General features: G+C 43.8%; 3 protein-coding genes across 3 annotated transcripts; all 3 read left to right on the top strand.

The window, feature by feature from the left end:
- Positions 1-1,568: 1,568 nt before the first annotated feature.
- On the top strand, positions 1,569-2,816 carry LOC307136725 (zona pellucida sperm-binding protein 4-like; the record flags this gene model as incomplete). The annotated part of the gene is made up of 6 exons (XM_079833974.1): positions 1,569-1,653; positions 1,730-1,917; positions 1,989-2,086; positions 2,163-2,320; positions 2,407-2,599; positions 2,669-2,816. Coding segments are annotated over 6 exons (870 nt in total), but the record flags the coding sequence as incomplete, so codon positions are not given.
- Positions 2,817-5,544: 2,728 nt separating this feature from the next.
- LOC307135819 (zona pellucida sperm-binding protein 3-like) lies at positions 5,545-7,179 on the top strand. The gene is made up of 4 exons (XM_079832496.1): positions 5,545-6,060; positions 6,134-6,237; positions 6,310-6,854; positions 6,926-7,179. The coding sequence occupies exons 1-3, from the start codon at positions 5,942-5,944 to the stop codon at positions 6,489-6,491; spliced, it is 405 nt and encodes a 134-aa protein (XP_079688622.1). The 5' UTR covers positions 5,545-5,941; the 3' UTR covers positions 6,492-6,854; positions 6,926-7,179.
- Positions 7,180-13,751: 6,572 nt separating this feature from the next.
- On the top strand, positions 13,752-15,386 carry LOC307135845 (zona pellucida sperm-binding protein 3-like). The gene is made up of 4 exons (XM_079832532.1): positions 13,752-14,267; positions 14,341-14,444; positions 14,517-15,061; positions 15,133-15,386. The coding sequence occupies exons 1-3, from the start codon at positions 14,149-14,151 to the stop codon at positions 14,696-14,698; spliced, it is 405 nt and encodes a 134-aa protein (XP_079688658.1). The 5' UTR covers positions 13,752-14,148; the 3' UTR covers positions 14,699-15,061; positions 15,133-15,386.
- Positions 15,387-19,230: the final 3,844 nt, after the last annotated feature.

Below are 19,230 nucleotides of genomic sequence, written 5' to 3'. Positions count from 1 at the left end.
AACATTTTCATAAGTAACTGATTACGGTTACATTTATTTTGTAATTAAAGTATATATGAGTAGACTGGTCCCCTCTGTCTAAGGAGTCGAAGGTCTGTCCACATAAACCTCTCTTGTCCACTTGTGGAACACTTCAAACTGGCGACAGGGATTGCCCCGAGGGGAAGTGCTTAGGGAGGTTTGTGAGTGTGTTGCTAAATTTGGAACTACAGACTACTCTTACTATTTCTGCCATATAAAGATATTGTAAAAGTAGTAATGCTAGTTAGCATTTCTGCATGTCTACAAGCAAAGCGGAATGCACCAAACATCTACCCAAAGTACTTTGGGCAAGCTCCAGTAGCAAACCTGAGCATGAACCTTTTTATTTGTCTTCAATATGACAAATCTGACTAATTGGAGTCAATATAGGCCTACATCACATGCGTATCATTTTGATGAGAATTTTCTGGTAGCATAAGCTCCCATTTGGGCAAGTCTGGAGAATCATGACTGTTCATGAAGAGGGAGGGATTATCGTTAATTAGCCAAAATCTGTAGAATACAAAAAGACCAAAGGGCATCATCTCAACAGTGTGACTAGCTGTTGAACAATGGCAGGAAGCTGGTGTGCTGTTCAATCGCTGGCACTTTGTGTGTGGTTTTGTGCTTTTTGTCATGCTGTTCCACAGTGGAGTAATCTGCCCCAGTTTCCTCTGAAGGTTCAACAGCTAGCTAGTCAACAGTTTCCTCTGAAGGTTCAACAACAAGCTAGTCAACAGTTTCCTCAGAAGGTTCAACAACATGCTAGTCAACAGTTTCCTCAGAAGGTTCAACAACAAGCTAGTCAACAGTTTCCTCTGAAGGTTCAACAGCTAGCTAGTCAACAGTTTCCTCTGAAGGTTCAACAACAAGCTAGTCAACAGTTTCCTCAGAAGGTTCAACAACATGCTAGTCAACAGTTTCCTCAGAAGGTTCAACAACAAGCTAGTCAACAGTTTCCTCTGAAGGTTCAACAACAAGCTAGTCAACAGTTTCCTCAGAAGGTTCAACAACAAGCTAGTCAACAGTTTCCTCTGAAGGTTCAACAACAAGCTAGTCAACAGTTTCCTCAGAAGGTTCAACAACATGCTAGTCAACAGTTTCCTCAGAAGGTTCAACAACATGCTAGTCAACAGTTTCCTCAGAAGGTTCAACAACAAGCTAGTCAACAGTTTCCTCTGAAGGTTCAACAACAAGCTAGTCAACAGTATCCTCAGCAGGTTCAACAACAAGCTAGTCAACAGTATCCTCAGCAGGTTCAACAACAAGCTAGTCAACAGTTCCCTCAGCAGGTTCAACAACAAGCTAGTCAACAGTTCCCTCAGCAGGTTCAACAACAAGCTAGTCAACAGTTTCCTCAGCAGGTTCAACAACAAGCTAGTCAACAGTTTCCTCAGCAGGTTCGACAACAAGCTAGTCAACAGTTTCCTCAGCAGGTTCAACAACAAGCTAGTCAACAGTTTCATCAGCAGGTTCAGTCTAAGCAGCCAGTGGCGCAGGCAGAGCCCCTTGACAAATGTGCTGTAGCTGATTATGAGCAGATCCAATGTGGCCCACCTGGTATCAGTGGTGCTGAGTGTGACGCTATCAACTGCTGCTTTAACGGACAGCAGTGTTTCTATGGGAAGGCAGGTAAGAGTGAGTCAATGCAAAGGTGTTCATGTTAAACCACTCCTCAGTAATAACCTGCTCTTGTACCTTGTTCCAGTGACTGTCCAGTGTATAAGAGATGGTCAGTTTGTGGTAGTGGTGGCAAGAGATGTTACACTACCTCGCTTGAGCCTGGATTCAGTCCGTCTCCTGGGTGGAAACGACCCACCTTGCAGTCCTGTGGGATCCACACCTTCCTTTGCTATATACCAGTTCCCTGTCACTGCATGTGGCACAAGCATGATGGTGAGTAGCTGCTTGTGGTTCTGTTCTGCATGGCTTAGAATGGCCTGGATGCCAACAGTTACTATTTGCAGGAGGACGGTGGATATGTGGTGTATGAAAACCGAATGACCTCCTCGTATGAAGTGGGTGTCGGACCACTTGGTTCCATCACAAGGGACAGCCATTTTGAGTAGGGATTTTATTTTATTTAGAAAAAAAAATATGAATCCTTGACAAAGGCTACAAGCTCACTATTTGTTGTCTAGGCTTCTCTTCCAGTGTAGGTACTCTGCTACTTCTGTGGAAGCTCTGGTTGTGGAGGTCAACACTGTTCCTGCACCTCCACCAGTAGCGGCTTCTGGACCCCTCAGGGTGGAGCTTAGACTGGCAAATGGTCAATGTGTCACCAAAGGCTGTGCAGAAGGTAAGTGTCTGTCCAAGTATGCATAAGTATTTTCTAAAACTCCAGGTTGCAGCAGTTTCTGGTTAAACGCTGGTTTTCTTCCTCAGGGGATGAGGCATACACGTCCTACTACGGTGATGCTGATTATCCCGTCACAAAAGTCCTGCGGGAGCCTGTGTATGTTGAGGTGCGCATTTTGGAGAGGACCGACCCCAACATTGTCCTAATGCTGGGACGTTGCTGGGCGACATCAACCCCCAGTCCACTCAGTCTACCTCAGTGGGACCTTCTGGTCGATGGGTGAGTAAGGCCAGTCTTTATCCATCTAGTGTGCTGTAAGGCACTTCTGACTGCCTCTTTACCTTTCAGATGCCCTTACCAGGATGACCGTTACCTGACCTCATTGGTTCCGGTGGCTGGATCTTCTGGTCTTCAGTTCCCAACCCACTACAAGCGCTTTGTTGTGAAGATGTTCACATTTGTGGATCCAGCATCACTGGCTCCTCTACAGGAAACCGTATGCTCTGCAGCCTTGCCTGAATCCTTAATATTAGGTGTTTTTCTTTCTGTGGCTTATCCCTTTCCCCCCTCTGTTAGATCTTCATCCACTGTAGTACAGCAGTGTGCCATCCCTCTTCTGGCTCCTGTGAGCAAAGCTGCACTAGGAAAAGTGAGTGCTTGTTGTAAACTGACTTCAGGAACCATGAGAATTTGGTTTTTAAATGCCTCACGATTCTACCATTTCTTTTCCAGGAAGAGATGCTAACGTCAAGACCATCTCTAGTGGGCAAACTGTGGTGTCTAGTGGAGAAGTTAACCTGGTCATGTGACTTTAGTAGTTTTAATAAACTTCTCAACTCAACTGTCTCTTTGGTATTGATCTTTCATGACTGTTCTCAGTTTGATTTATTGGGCTACACTACTAAACCAGAGTTCCCTTTTTTGCTTCAAGGTTATGCTTGACTTGAACTAAACAAGCCAAGTTCCAGTTGCTAACCTGGGTCCCTGTTCTTAATGGAATCTGTTTTGGTCTCTACTTGTGGCTTTATGGCTGGACTAACATAACTGCTTGTACTGATATTCAAGCATGCCAAGTCCCTCTGTTTTTTGCTAATGCTATTTGAAAGCCCCCCGAAGTCATGCAAGTACAGCATTGCATCTGCAATGAAATCAGTATCAACCTGCATTGTCCTTTTTAATCCCAAACTGTGACCAGCCTTTTTTCTTTAGGCTAGCCCCAATGTTTATTGAAAAGTAGACTGGTGCTTTAATAAAAGCTGGTTTAGTCCCTTAACTGGTGTATCACACCTGAGTTGCTGTCTGAGGGCCTGTTTACACCTGGTACTAAAGCGTTTATCAGTCCAATCACAAGTGGACTATGCTAAATACAGGTGTAAATGCGGTCTAAAATGTTTTAAACTTTTTTGACTTTTAACCTTCACTCATGAAAGGGGTCTTTATAAACCGTTTCCAGAGTGTGACATTAACTGGTCTAAACCATGTCGCTTCTGTAGATTTGGACAATAAGCTACTTTGTTTAACTGTCTGTGCTTGTTGTTGCACCATTAAAAACAGAACGTGGAAGGCAATTTGACTAGTATCCATGCTGTCAAGGAAATGCATCCCATTTGAATTCTATTTAACTGGTTTGAAGAGCTAACTGTTGGTGTATTAGGTTTGTGAAATACACATTTCAAAATGGGGTCTACTATTATATTTGTCCATTTTAGTGTCCCATCATTAACTTAAGTCTTAGTCCTGTTAACTCTTCTTGCTCTTTGTGTCACACATTTTTCCTAGAGACATTTTGGCGGAAAATTTGAGAAAACGTAGGTCTGTGGCCAGTTGCATAAACTGCTGATGTTAAAGAATAAGAAGCTGAGGGCAAGTGGACAAAAATGAATGACTGTGTTTCAATTCACTTTTTCATGCCCTTCCCTCACTATCTTCCCTCTGTGTCGTTGATTTTGTACCAGGAGATTTTTTGTAGGTATTGGGCTGTGTACCGAATTTCATACCTGTACGTGAAACGTAGCGGGAGGGGCACTTCGTTGAAATGTTGTAGGTGGCGCTATCGAGCCATTTTGCCATGCCTAATTCTGAAACTCATATGTAGATGTCTTCAGGCCAGGACTCTTATCAAACATCTGAAGTTTGGGGCAGATCGGACATTGTATGCCCGACTTACAACAGCTTCCTGTGTCATGGCGAACCATCGAACTTTGTGAGGCCGCCACTGACACGACCTTCAGGGAAAACATCACCAAGGCCTTTAGATTAGACTGTGCAAATATGACGTTGATCTGATTAAATCTCTAGGAGAATCTCTGCAGAGAATCCAGTAGATGGCGATGACACTTTGCAAAGAAACACTACGTGCCTATAGACTAAACACGCAATATGCATGCGCATGATGTCACAGTTTTCACAAATTCATGTTTTTGTAGTTTACATGGAGACAATAATGGTCTCATTTTCAAAAACTTTGAAACCCTGTTTTTAAAAGTTTGCATTTTTAAGGCCCACAAAGCACTGTTGTTGTGTAAATGAACACAATGCATTTAAAGTTTCATTTGAAAATGGTGTCATGTAAATGTCCCCCTCGATTTGTCAGATAAGAGAGACATACAAATTGTGCAGATCCCTGTGGGTCCCAGAGATGCATATAAACTCTACAGGTCCAGAGGAGAATCAAAGGCAATCAATTCAACTAAAAGGGGATGAGCCACCTTCATTCAAAGCTGTACAAAATGGCAAAGCCAAGCACTGGTGTGTGTTGTGGCATTTGTGTCCAAGTTTGCTAGGATGGGGCTTCTGAGAGGTGTGTTAGTGGTGGTTGTGATGGTTGTGTTTGATCTGCCTGATGCATGGGGAAGTTTGATGCACAGTCAAAGTCCAAGAAGCACGGGGCAAAAATCAGATCCAGATTTCAGAAGTCCTGCCTTTTCTGCTCCAGAGCTCTGGAATCCTTTGCAAGTGGCTTCTCCATTTCAGAGTCCTTTGGGTCCTGCCTCCAGAGGCCTTGCACAGGAGCCTTTTGGCCTTCAGGAGAAGCAGCTGTTGCAGGGTCCAGTGAAGCCTTTGGATTGGAGGTATCCCGTCGTTCCCGAGGTGCAGAGCGAGTTGGCGGTGGACTTCCAGTTGAGGCAACCCGTGACTCCCAGCAGCGTAGCGGTTCAATGCGGAGAGAACCGGGTTCTTGTAGAAGTCCAGCAGGACTTGTTTAGCAATGGTCAGTTGATCCAGCCAACTGGTCTGTCTTTAGGTGGATGTCCTGTTGCTGGTCAGGACTCTGAGTCTAGGGTGCTCCTCTTTGAGTATGAATTACAGGACTGCAACAGCGTGCAGATGGTAAGAACTCCTAAATCTTAATCGGTTGTTTGTTCAAATTGAGGATATCCAAAGTCCTCTTCAAGGACCGTCAGTTCACACTGCTGTTGTATGTTGTATTTGCAATGCCAGGGCAGCTGGCATATGCATTGGTATGAACGGGCCTTAAGAAATGTTTGTTTTAAGCTCTGCAGTTGTTTTCTCCTGCTTGAAGTGTTTGTCCACTGTATTGCACAATGCACTTTCTCTCATTCATAATAATGATTACACCTTCATGAGGAACTGTCTTGTTTTAACTACAATCTCTTACAGATGAATGAGGATGAGCTTGTCTACACCTTCTCTCTTACCTACACCCCTGAGGCTCTTGCAGGTACTCCGATTACCCGGGCCGATGGTGCAATTGTTGGCGTTCAATGCCACTATCAAAGGTAAGTGGCCTCTGTGACTTTCACTGCTTGTGCAACTGGGAGACCATTTAATGGGTACTTTCATGAACCACAGGCTACACAATGTAAGCAGTGATGCCTTGAGGCCAACATGGGTCCCTTATGCCTCAACCAAGGTTGGTGAAGAAGTCTTGATGTTCTCCCTGAAGCTCATGCTGGGTAAGTGCACTTTCTTTGGACCTTCGACCTTGCAAATGTGGCTCTTCCTAGGGTGTTCCTTCTCTTTTGTAGACGATTGGTCCTACCAGAGGCCTTCATACTCCTATTTCCTGGGTGGCGTTATTAACATCGAGGCATCTGTGAAGCAGTACAATCATGTGCCTCTGCGTGTGTTTGTGGACAGCTGTGTGGCCACTCAAGTGCCTGACGTGAACTCCCTTCCGAGATATTCCTTCATTGAGAATCATGGGTAAGGTCATGGCTCTTGATGCTATAGGACTGTTTTGTTTGCTCTTTTTAAACCTTCATGAGTTGCTCTTTGTGGTGACTTTGTCGTCAGGTGCTTTGTGGATGCCAAGGCTACAGCTTCCAGCTCCCGCTTCATGCCTCGGTCCCAGGTTGACAAGATCCAGTTCCAGCTGGAGGCATTCATGTTCCAGGAGAGCACCAGTCCTTCTGTATGTACCACAAGAGTTAATTCGACTTCTCTTCCCATCTGCTTTGGTTTTCTGACTTGTCTGTCATCCCTTGTAGATCTACATAACATGTGTTCTGAAGGCAACTATTGCTTCTGCACCCAGTGACGCTCAGCGCAAATCCTGTTCCTTTGCCAATGGGTACGTTGCACTTATTCTTTTTTTTAAAAAGCTGACTTTGCTCATGTTGAAAGTGCTTTGTCTTGTTGCAGGTGGTTTGCTGCTGATGGAAATGACCAAGTTTGTGGTTGCTGTGACTCAACATGTGGTCCTGATGGTGGAATTGCTGCTTCTCCCTATGGAGGTCGGTAGCTCTTGCTTTAAGGTTGCTTTTGATGTTTTAAGTGCTCCTAACTTTGCTCTTTTTCTTCTCTCTAGGTGTTCAGTGGGAAGGCAAGGCCACACTTGGTCCTGTAATTGTTCAAGGGCAAAAGAAAGTTTCTCAATAAAACTGACATCAATCCTTGCTTGTATCTGACTTGTCACTTTGCTTTTGACCTGGAAAGAGTGCCTTATTCTGCAAATGTGGTGGAACTGACTGTACCTTCGCAAGTCCCATTTAGTCTGAAACCCTATGGCTGCATGCTATGTGACTTGCAGAGGTACAGAAGTTATTCTTTTTCTCCGTCTGGAATTTAAACGCGGGGCTAGTTGTAACAGGTTAACTTTCCACACATGCCGGGATGATGAAACCTAATGTATTTACTAGTTGCCATATCAACATTATTTAGAGAAACTGCACCAATTAATAATTCTTTGGACGCTCTCACTGAACATTTAACATAACAGACGTACATTTCTTAAGTTTATTGAAAATAAGACCAAGTTGAGAGTTCTTTTAATGCTGCTCTAACCAGCAGAAGACACTAGACGGGTTTAAATCCCAGTTGCACAGGTGGGGCATGTTGTAACTGTTACAATGTGCCCCTATTAGAACTATGCTATTCTATTGAGGAAAGAATGACAGTCAATGTTCAGAAGAAATTAGTATATTTTATTTGAAAGTTAATTTGTATTTTGTCTTGTTGTTTTATTTGATTGTATCTGATAACATCAAGCTGTCATGTTAATGTGCCCCACCTATGGGGCAGGTTGTCATATTTCACTTTCTTTCGGGGTAAATCGAAAGCATACACCGTATTCATGATTAGCAATCAAGGTTTACTGAGTTTTACACGATTCTTTTGTAGTGTGGTTTTTGGTGAAGTTTATTCAAATAAATATGGTCACCTGTGTAGCTACATTCTTCTCTCACTGCTGTTTCCTGATGGTTTATAGAACAATTTCTCCGAGTCGCCCTCTGTCGTTTCACAGAATAGTACAACGGCGAGTGCGTCAAGTATAAACGCCTCGTCCGTTTGGGGATTGACAAAGTGTGTGTGCGTGTTGGTTGAAAACCTTTGCTAGGGGAAAGAATTGTGTTTTGGTAGTTTTAGTGCATTTTGAATGTGAAATGATCTGCTGTGCCGAGCTGAAAGTTTGTTAGGAGAACTGTGTGAAGAGTTTTGAAAAAGTGACCTAAGTATTGAGAAATGGGTCCTAGCAATTGGATATAAAAAAAACACTGTAAATGGCAAGAGGCATCCTGCACAGGCAAAGCAACAAATTCATATTATTCAACATATCCTAGCTTTTTACAGAAAATATTCAGATGTAACCCCCTTTGTAATAATGAACATTTTCATAAGTAACTGATTACGGTTACATTTATTTTGTAATTAAAGTATATATGAGTAGACTGGTCCCCTCTGTCTAAGGAGTCGAAGGTCTGTCCACATAAACCTCTCTTGTCCACTTGTGGAACACTTCAAACTGGCGACAGGGATTGCCCCGAGGGGAAGTGCTTAGGGAGGTTTGTGAGTGTGTTGCTAAATTTGGAACTACAGACTACTCTTACTATTTCTGCCATATAAAGATATTGTAAAAGTAGTAATGCTAGTTAGCATTTCTGCATGTCTACAAGCAAAGCGGAATGCACCAAACATCTACCCAAAGTACTTTGGGCAAGCTCCAGTAGCAAACCTGAGCATGAACCTTTTTATTTGTCTTCAATATGACAAATCTGACTAATTGGAGTCAATATAGGCCTACATCACATGCGTATCATTTTGATGAGAATTTTCTGGTAGCATAAGCTCCCATTTGGGCAAGTCTGGAGAATCATGACTGTTCATGAAGAGGGAGGGATTATCGTTAATTAGCCAAAATCTGTAGAATACAAAAAGACCAAAGGGCATCATCTCAACAGTGTGACTAGCTGTTGAACAATGGCAGGAAGCTGGTGTGCTGTTCAATCGCTGGCACTTTGTGTGTGGTTTTGTGCTTTTTGTCATGCTGTTCCACAGTGGAGTAATCTGCCCCAGTTTCCTCTGAAGGTTCAACAGCTAGCTAGTCAACAGTTTCCTCTGAAGGTTCAACAACAAGCTAGTCAACAGTTTCCTCAGAAGGTTCAACAACATGCTAGTCAACAGTTTCCTCAGAAGGTTCAACAACATGCTAGTCAACAGTTTCCTCAGAAGGTTCAACAACAAGCTAGTCAACAGTTTCCTCTGAAGGTTCAACAACAAGCTAGTCAACAGTTTCCTCAGAAGGTTCAACAACAAGCTAGTCAACAGTTTCCTCTGAAGGTTCAACAACAAGCTAGTCAACAGTTTCCTCAGAAGGTTCAACAACATGCTAGTCAACAGTTTCCTCAGAAGGTTCAACAACATGCTAGTCAACAGTTTCCTCAGAAGGTTCAACAACAAGCTAGTCAACAGTATCCTCAGCAGGTTCAACAACAAGCTAGTCAACAGTTCCCTCAGCAGGTTCAACAACAAGCTAGTCAACAGTTCCCTCAGCAGGTTCAACAACAAGCTAGTCAACAGTTTCCTCAGCAGGTTCAACAACAAGCTAGTCAACAGTTTCCTCAGCAGGTTCGACAACAAGCTAGTCAACAGTTTCCTCAGCAGGTTCAACAACAAGCTAGTCAACAGTTTCATCAGCAGGTTCAGTCTAAGCAGCCAGTGGCGCAGGCAGAGCCCCTTGACAAATGTGCTGTAGCTGATTATGAGCAGATCCAATGTGGCCCACCTGGTATCAGTGGTGCTGAGTGTGACGCTATCAACTGCTGCTTTAACGGACAGCAGTGTTTCTATGGGAAGGCAGGTAAGAGTGAGTCAATGCAAAGGTGTTCATGTTAAACCACTCCTCAGTAATAACCTGCTCTTGTACCTTGTTCCAGTGACTGTCCAGTGTATAAGAGATGGTCAGTTTGTGGTAGTGGTGGCAAGAGATGTTACACTACCTCGCTTGAGCCTGGATTCAGTCCGTCTCCTGGGTGGAAACGACCCACCTTGCAGTCCTGTGGGATCCACACCTTCCTTTGCTATATACCAGTTCCCTGTCACTGCATGTGGCACAAGCATGATGGTGAGTAGCTGCTTGTGGTTCTGTTCTGCATGGCTTAGAATGGCCTGGATGCCAACAGTTACTATTTGCAGGAGGACGGTGGATATGTGGTGTATGAAAACCGAATGACCTCCTCGTATGAAGTGGGTGTCGGACCACTTGGTTCCATCACAAGGGACAGCCATTTTGAGTAGGGATTTTATTTTATTTAGAAAAAAAAATATGAATCCTTGACAAAGGCTACAAGCTCACTATTTGTTGTCTAGGCTTCTCTTCCAGTGTAGGTACTCTGCTACTTCTGTGGAAGCTCTGGTTGTGGAGGTCAACACTGTTCCTGCACCTCCACCAGTAGCGGCTTCTGGACCCCTCAGGGTGGAGCTTAGACTGGCAAATGGTCAATGTGTCACCAAAGGCTGTGCAGAAGGTAAGTGTCTGTCCAAGTATGCATAAGTATTTTCTAAAACTCCAGGTTGCAGCAGTTTCTGGTTAAACGCTGGTTTTCTTCCTCAGGGGATGAGGCATACACGTCCTACTACGGTGATGCTGATTATCCCGTCACAAAAGTCCTGCGGGAGCCTGTGTATGTTGAGGTGCGCATTTTGGAGAGGACCGACCCCAACATTGTCCTAATGCTGGGACGTTGCTGGGCGACATCAACCCCCAGTCCACTCAGTCTACCCCAGTGGGACCTTCTGGTCGATGGGTGAGTAAGGCCAGTCTTTATCCATCTAGTGTGCTGTAAGGCACTTCTGACTGCCTCTTTACCTTTCAGATGCCCTTACCAGGATGACCGTTACCTGACCTCATTGGTTCCGGTGGCTGGATCTTCTGGTCTTCAGTTCCCAACCCACTACAAGCGCTTTGTTGTGAAGATGTTCACATTTGTGGATCCAGCATCACTGGCTCCTCTACAGGAAACCGTATGCTCTGCAGCCTTGCCTGAATCCTTAATATTAGGTGTTTTTCTTTCTGTGGCTTATCCCTTTCCCCCCTCTGTTAGATCTTCATCCACTGTAGTACAGCAGTGTGCCATCCCTCTTCTGGCTCCTGTGAGCAAAGCTGCACTAGGAAAAGTGAGTGCTTGTTGTAAACTGACTTCAGGAACCATGAGAATTTGGTTTTTAAATGCCTCACGATTCTACCATTTCTTTTCCAGGAAGAGATGCTAACGTCAAGACCATCTCTAGTGGGCAAACTGTGGTGTCTAGTGGAGAAGTTAACCTGGTCATGTGACTTTAGTAGTTTTAATAAACTTCTCAACTCAACTGTCTCTTTGGTATTGATCTTTCATGACTGTTCTCAGTTTGATTTATTGGGCTACACTACTAAACCAGAGTTCCCTTTTTTGCTTCAAGGTTATGCTTGACTTGAACTAAACAAGCCAAGTTCCAGTTGCTAACCTGGGTCCCTGTTCTTAATGGAATCTGTTTTGGTCTCTACTTGTGGCTTTATGGCTGGACTAACATAACTGCTTGTACTGATATTCAAGCATGCCAAGTCCCTCTGTTTTTTGCTAATGCTATTTGAAAGCCCCCCGAAGTCATGCAAGTACAGCATTGCATCTGCAATGAAATCAGTATCAACCTGCATTGTCCTTTTTAATCCCAAACTGTGACCAGCCTTTTTTCTTTAGGCTAGCCCCAATGTTTATTGAAAAGTAGACTGGTGCTTTAATAAAAGCTGGTTTAGTCCCTTAACTGGTGTATCACACCTGAGTTGCTGTCTGAGGGCCTGTTTACACCTGGTACTAAAGCGTTTATCAGTCCAATCACAAGTGGACTATGCTAAATACAGGTGTAAATGCGGTCTAAAATGTTTTAAACTTTTTTGACTTTTAACCTTCACTCATGAAAGGGGTCTTTATAAACCGTTTCCAGAGTGTGACATTAACTGGTCTAAACCATGTCGCTTCTGTAGATTTGGACAATAAGCTACTTTGTTTAACTGTCTGTGCTTGTTGTTGCACCATTAAAAACAGAACGTGGAAGGCAATTTGACTAGTATCCATGCTGTCAAGGAAATGCATCCCATTTGAATTCTATTTAACTGGTTTGAAGAGCTAACTGTTGGTGTATTAGGTTTGTGAAATACACATTTCAAAATGGGGTCTACTATTATATTTGTCCATTTTAGTGTCCCATCATTAACTTAAGTCTTAGTCCTGTTAACTCTTCTTGCTCTTTGTGTCACACATTTTTCCTAGAGACATTTTGGCGGAAAATTTGAGAAAACGTAGGTCTGTGGCCAGTTGCATAAACTGCTGATGTTAAAGAATAAGAAGCTGAGGGCAAGTGGACAAAAATGAATGACTGTGTTTCAATTCACTTTTTCATGCCCTTCCCTCACTATCTTCCCTCTGTGTCGTTGATTTTGTACCAGGAGATTTTTTGTAGGTATTGGGCTGTGTACCGAATTTCATACCTGTACGTGAAACGTAGCGGGAGGGGCACTTCGTTGAAATGTTGTAGGTGGCGCTATCGAGCCATTTTGCCATGCCTAATTCTGAAACTCATATGTAGATGTCTTCAGGCCAGGACTCTTATCAAACATCTGAAGTTTGGGGCAGATCGGACATTGTATGCCCGACTTACAACAGCTTCCTGTGTCATGGCGAACCATCGAACTTTGTGAGGCCGCCACTGACACGACCTTCAGGGAAAACATCACCAAGGCCTTTAGATTAGACTGTGCAAATATGACGTTGATCTGATTAAATCTCTAGGAGAATCTCTGCAGAGAATCCAGTAGATGGCGATGACACTTTGCAAAGAAACACTACGTGCCTATAGACTAAACACGCAATATGCATGCGCATGATGTCACAGTTTTCACAAATTCATGTTTTTGTAGTTTACATGGAGACAATAATGGTCTCATTTTCAAAAACTTTGAAACCCTGTTTTTAAAAGTTTGCATTTTTAAGGCCCACAAAGCACTGTTGTTGTGTAAATGAACACAATGCATTTAAAGTTTCATTTGAAAATGGTGTCATGTAAATGTCCCCCTCGATTTGTCAGATAAGAGAGACATACAAATTGTGCAGATCCCTGTGGGTCCCAGAGATGCATATAAACTCTACAGGTCCAGAGGAGAATCAAAGGCAATCAATTCAACTAAAAGGGGATGAGCCACCTTCATTCAAAGCTGTACAAAATGGCAAAGCCAAGCACTGGTGTGTGTTGTGGCATTTGTGTCCAAGTTTGCTAGGATGGGGCTTCTGAGAGGTGTGTTAGTGGTGGTTGTGATGGTTGTGTTTGATCTGCCTGATGCATGGGGAAGTTTGATGCACAGTCAAAGTCCAAGAAGCACGGGGCAAAAATCAGATCCAGATTTCAGAAGTCCTGCCTTTTCTGCTCCAGAGCTCTGGAATCCTTTGCAAGTGGCTTCTCCATTTCAGAGTCCTTTGGGTCCTGCCTCCAGAGGCCTTGCACAGGAGCCTTTTGGCCTTCAGGAGAAGCAGCTGTTGCAGGGTCCAGTGAAGCCTTTGGATTGGAGGTATCCCGTCGTTCCCGAGGTGCAGAGCGAGTTGGCGGTGGACTTCCAGTTGAGGCAACCCGTGACTCCCAGCAGCGTAGCGGTTCAATGCGGAGAGAACCGGGTTCTTGTAGAAGTCCAGCAGGACTTGTTTAGCAATGGTCAGTTGATCCAGCCAACTGGTCTGTCTTTAGGTGGATGTCCTGTTGCTGGTCAGGACTCTGAGTCTAGGGTGCTCCTCTTTGAGTATGAATTACAGGACTGCAACAGCGTGCAGATGGTAAGAACTCCTAAATCTTAATCGGTTGTTTGTTCAAATTGAGGATATCCAAAGTCCTCTTCAAGGACCGTCAGTTCACACTGCTGTTGTATGTTGTATTTGCAATGCCAGGGCAGCTGGCATATGCATTGGTATGAACGGGCCTTAAGAAATGTTTGTTTTAAGCTCTGCAGTTGTTTTCTCCTGCTTGAAGTGTTTGTCCACTGTATTGCACAATGCACTTTCTCTCATTCATAATAATGATTACACCTTCATGAGGAACTGTCTTGTTTTAACTACAATCTCTTACAGATGAATGAGGATGAGCTTGTCTACACCTTCTCTCTTACCTACACCCCTGAGGCTCTTGCAGGTACTCCGATTACCCGGGCCGATGGTGCAATTGTTGGCGTTCAATGCCACTATCAAAGGTAAGTGGCCTCTGTGACTTTCACTGCTTGTGCAACTGGGAGACCATTTAATGGGTACTTTCATGAACCACAGGCTACACAATGTAAGCAGTGATGCCTTGAGGCCAACATGGGTCCCTTATGCCTCAACCAAGGTTGGTGAAGAAGTCTTGATGTTCTCCCTGAAGCTCATGCTGGGTAAGTGCACTTTCTTTGGACCTTCGACCTTGCAAATGTGGCTCTTCCTAGGGTGTTCCTTCTCTTTTGTAGACGATTGGTCCTACCAGAGGCCTTCATACTCCTATTTCCTGGGTGGCGTTATTAACATCGAGGCATCTGTGAAGCAGTACAATCATGTGCCTCTGCGTGTGTTTGTGGACAGCTGTGTGGCCACTCAAGTGCCTGACGTGAACTCCCTTCCGAGATATTCCTTCATTGAGAATCATGGGTAAGGTCATGGCTCTTGATGCTATAGGACTGTTTTGTTTGCTCTTTTTAAACCTTCATGAGTTGCTCTTTGTGGTGACTTTGTCGTCAGGTGCTTTGTGGATGCCAAGGCTACAGCTTCCAGCTCCCGCTTCATGCCTCGGTCCCAGGTTGACAAGATCCAGTTCCAGCTGGAGGCATTCATGTTCCAGGAGAGCACCAGTCCTTCTGTATGTACCACAAGAGTTAATTCGACTTCTCTTCCCATCTGCTTTGGTTTTCTGACTTGTCTGTCATCCCTTGTAGATCTACATAACATGTGTTCTGAAGGCAACTATTGCTTCTGCACCCAGTGACGCTCAGCGCAAATCCTGTTCCTTTGCCAATGGGTACGTTGCACTTATTCTTTTTTTTAAAAAGCTGACTTTGCTCATGTTGAAAGTGCTTTGTCTTGTTGCAGGTGGTTTGCTGCTGATGGAAATGACCAAGTTTGTGGTTGCTGTGACTCAACATGTGGTCCTGATGGTGGAATTGCTGCTTCTCCCTATGGAGGTCGGTAGCTCTTGCTTTAAGGTTGCTTTTGATGTTTTAAGTGCTCCTAACTTTGCTCTTTTTCTTCTCTCTAGGTGTTCAGTGGGAAGGCAAGGCCACACTTGGTCCTGTAATTGTTCAAGGGCAAAAGAAAGTTTCTCAATAAAACTGACATCAATCCTTGCTTGTATCTGACTTGTCACTTTGCTTTTGACCTGGAAAGAGTGCCTTATTCTGCAAATGTGGTGGAACTGACTGTACCTTCGCAAGTCCCATTTAGTCTGAAACCCTATGGCTGCATGCTATGTGACTTGCAGAGGTACAGAAGTTATTCTTTTTCTCCGTCTGGAATTTAAACGCGGGGCTAGTTGTAACAGGTTAACTTTCCACACATGCCGGGATGATGAAACCTAATGTATTTACTAGTTGCCATATCAACATTATTTAGAGAAACTGCACCAATTAATAATTCTTTGGACGCTCTCACTGAACATTTAACATAACAGACGTACATTTCTTAAGTTTATTGAAAATAAGACCAAGTTGAGAGTTCTTTTAATGCTGCTCTAACCAGCAGAAGACACTAGACGGGTTTAAATCCCAGTTGCACAGGTGGGGCATGTTGTAACTGTTACAATGTGCCCCTATTAGAACTATGCTATTCTATTGAGGAAAGAATGACAGTCAATGTTCAGAAGAAATTAGTATATTTTATTTGAAAGTTAATTTGTATTTTGTCTTGTTGTTTTATTTGATTGTATCTGATAACATCAAGCTGTCATGTTAATGTGCCCCACCTATGGGGCAGGTTGTCATATTTCACTTTCTTTCGGGGTAAATCGAAAGCATACACCGTATTCATGATTAGCAATCAAGGTTTACTGAGTTTTACACGATTCTTTTGTAGTGTGGTTTTTGGTGAAGTTTATTCAAATAAATATGGTCACCTGTGTAGCTACATTCTTCTCTCACTGCTGTTTCCTGATGGTTTATAGAACAATTTCTCCGAGTCGCCCTCTGTCGTTTCACAGAATAGTACAACGGCGAGTGCGTCAAGTATAAACGCCTCGTCCGTTTGGGGATTGACAAAGTGTGTGTGCGTGTTGGTTGAAAACCTTTGCTAGGGGAAAGAATTGTGTTTTGGTAGTTTTAGTGCATTTTGAATGTGAAATGATCTGCTGTGCCGAGCTGAAAGTTTGTTAGGAGAACTGTGTGAAGAGTTTTGAAAAAGTGACCTAAGTATTGAGAAATGGGTCCTAGCAATTGGATATAAAAAAAACACTGTAAATGGCAAGAGGCATCCTGCACAGGCAAAGCAACAAATTCATATTATTCAACATATCCTAGCTTTTTACAGAAAATATTCAGATGTAACCCCCTTTGTAATAATGAACATTTTCATAAGTAACTGATTACGGTTACATTTATTTTGTAATTAAAGTATATATGAGTAGACTGGTCCCCTCTGTCTAAGGAGTCGAAGGTCTGTCCACATAAACCTCTCTTGTCCACTTGTGGAACACTTCAAACTGGCGACAGGGATTGCCCCGAGGGGAAGTGCTTAGGGAGGTTTGTGAGTGTGTTGCTAAATTTGGAACTACAGACTACTCTTACTATTTCTGCCATATAAAGATATTGTAAAAGTAGTAATGCTAGTTAGCATTTCTGCATGTCTACAAGCAAAGCGGAATGCACCAAACATCTACCCAAAGTACTTTGGGCAAGCTCCAGTAGCAAACCTGAGCATGAACCTTTTTATTTGTCTTCAATATGACAAATCTGACTAATTGGAGTCAATATAGGCCTACATCACATGCGTATCATTTTGATGAGAATTTTCTGGTAGCATAAGCTCCCATTTGGGCAAGTCTGGAGAATCATGACTGTTCATGAAGAGGGAGGGATTATCGTTAATTAGCCAAAATCTGTAGAATACAAAAAGACCAAAGGGCATCATCTCAACAGTGTGACTAGCTGTTGAACAATGGCAGGAAGCTGGTGTGCTGTTCAATCGCTGGCACTTTGTGTGTGGTTTTGTGCTTTTTGTCATGCTGTTCCACAGTGGAGTAATCTGCCCCAGTTTCCTCTGAAGGTTCAACAGCTAGCTAGTCAACAGTTTCCTCTGAAGGTTCAACAACAAGCTAGTCAACAGTTTCCTCAGAAGGTTCAACGACATGCTAGTCAACAGTTTCCTCAGAAGGTTCAACAACAAGCTAGTCAACAGTTTCCTCTGAAGGTTCAACAGCTAGCTAGTCAACAGTTTCCTCTGAAGGTTCAACAACAAGCTAGTCAACAGTTTCCTCAGAAGGTTCAACAACATGCTAGTCAACAGTTTCCTCAGAAGGTTCAACAACAAGCTAGTCAACAGTTTCCTCTGAAGGTTCAACAACAAGCTAGTCAACAGTTTCCTCAGAAGGTTCAACAACAAGCTAGTCAACAGTTTCCTCTGAAGGTTCAACAACAAGCTAGTCAACAGTTTCCTCAGAAGGTTCAACAACATGCTAGTCAACAGTTTCCTCAGAAGGTTCAACAACATGCTAGTCAACAGTTTCCTCAGAAGGTTCAACAACAAGCTAGTCAACAGTTTCCTCTGAAGGTTCAACAACAAGCTAGTCAACAGTTTCCTCAGCAGGTTCGACAACAAGCTAGTCAACAGTTTCCTCAGCAGGTTCAACAACAAGCTAGTCAACAGTTTCATCAGCAGGTTCAGTCTAAGCAGCCAGTGGCGCAGGCAGAGCCCCTTGACAAATGTGCTGTAGCTGATTATGAGCAGATCCAATGTGGCCCACCTGGTATCAGTGGTGCTGAGTGTGACGCTATCAACTGCTGCTTTAACGGACAGCAGTGTTTCTATGGGAAGGCAGGTAAGAGTGAGTCAATGCAAAGGTGTTCATGTTAAACCACTCCTCAGTAATAACCTGCTCTTGTACCTTGTTCCAGTGACTGTCCAGTGTATAAGAGATGGTCAGTTTGTGGTAGTGGTGGCAAGAGATGTTACACTACCTCGCTTGAGCCTGGATTCAGTCCGTCTCCTGGGTGGAAACGACCCACCTTGCAGTCCTGTGGGATCCACACCTTCCTTTGCTATATACCAGTTCCCTGTCACTGCATGTGGCACAAGCATGATGGTGAGTAGCTGCTTGTGGTTCTGTTCTGCATGGCTTAGAATGGCCTGGATGCCAACAGTTACTATTTGCAGGAGGACGGTGGATATGTGGTGTATGAAAACCGAATGACCTCCTCGTATGAAGTGGGTGTCGGACCACTTGGTTCCATCACAAGGGACAGCCATTTTGAGTAGGCATTTTATTTTATTTAGAAAAAAAAATATGAATCCTTGACAAAGGCTACAAGCTCACTATTTGTTGTCTAGGCTTCTCTTCCAGTGTAGGTACTCTGCTACTTCTGTGGAAGCTCTGGTTGTGGAGGTCAACACTGTTCCTGCACCTCCACCAGTAGCGGCTTCTGGACCCCTCAGGGTGGAGCTTAGACTGGCAAATGGTCAATGTGTCACCAAAGGCTGTGCAGAAGGTAAGTGTCTGTCCAAGTATGCATAAGTATTTTCTAAAACTCCAGGTTGCAGCAGTTTCTGGTTAAACGCTGGTTTTCTTCCTCAGGGGATGAGGCATACACGTCCTACTACGGTGATGCTGATTATCCCGTCACAAAAGTCCTGCGGGAGCCTGTGTATGTTGAGGTGCGCATTTTGGAGAGGACCGACCCCAACATTGTCCTAATGCTGGGACGTTGCTGGGCGACATCAACCCCCAGTCCACTCAGTCTACCCCAGTGGGACCTTCTGGTCGATGGGTGAGTAAGGCCAGTCTTTATCCATCTAGTGTGCTGTAAGGCACTTCTGACTGCCTCTTTACCTTTCAGATGCCCTTACCAGGATGACCGTTACCTGACCTCATTGGTTCCGGTGGCTGGATCTTCTGGTCTTCAGTTCCCAACCCACTACAAGCGCTTTGTTGTGAAGATGTTCACATTTGTGGATCCAGCATCACTGGCTCCTCTACAGGAAACC

Source organism: Gobio gobio, assembly GCF_949357685.1.
Source record: "Gobio gobio genome assembly, chromosome: 13".
In the NCBI taxonomy this organism is placed as follows: domain Eukaryota; kingdom Metazoa; phylum Chordata; class Actinopteri; order Cypriniformes; family Gobionidae; genus Gobio; species Gobio gobio.
This window is presented reverse-complemented; position numbering and strand designations above follow the sequence as displayed.

Bases quoted from the DNA above. Each gene is read 5' to 3' on its own strand.
- LOC307135845 (XM_079832532.1), top strand. From the start codon at position 14,149: ATGAATGAGGATGAGCTTGTCTACACCTTCTCTCTTACCTACACCCCT. The intron at 14,268-14,340 runs GTAAGTGGCCTC...CATGAACCACAG, and splicing joins GTTCAATGCCACTATCAAAG to GCTACACAATGTAAGCAGTG. The intron at 14,445-14,516 runs GTAAGTGCACTT...TCTCTTTTGTAG, and splicing joins CTCCCTGAAGCTCATGCTGG to ACGATTGGTCCTACCAGAGG.
- LOC307135819 (XM_079832496.1), top strand. From the start codon at position 5,942: ATGAATGAGGATGAGCTTGTCTACACCTTCTCTCTTACCTACACCCCT. The intron at 6,061-6,133 runs GTAAGTGGCCTC...CATGAACCACAG, and splicing joins GTTCAATGCCACTATCAAAG to GCTACACAATGTAAGCAGTG. The intron at 6,238-6,309 runs GTAAGTGCACTT...TCTCTTTTGTAG, and splicing joins CTCCCTGAAGCTCATGCTGG to ACGATTGGTCCTACCAGAGG.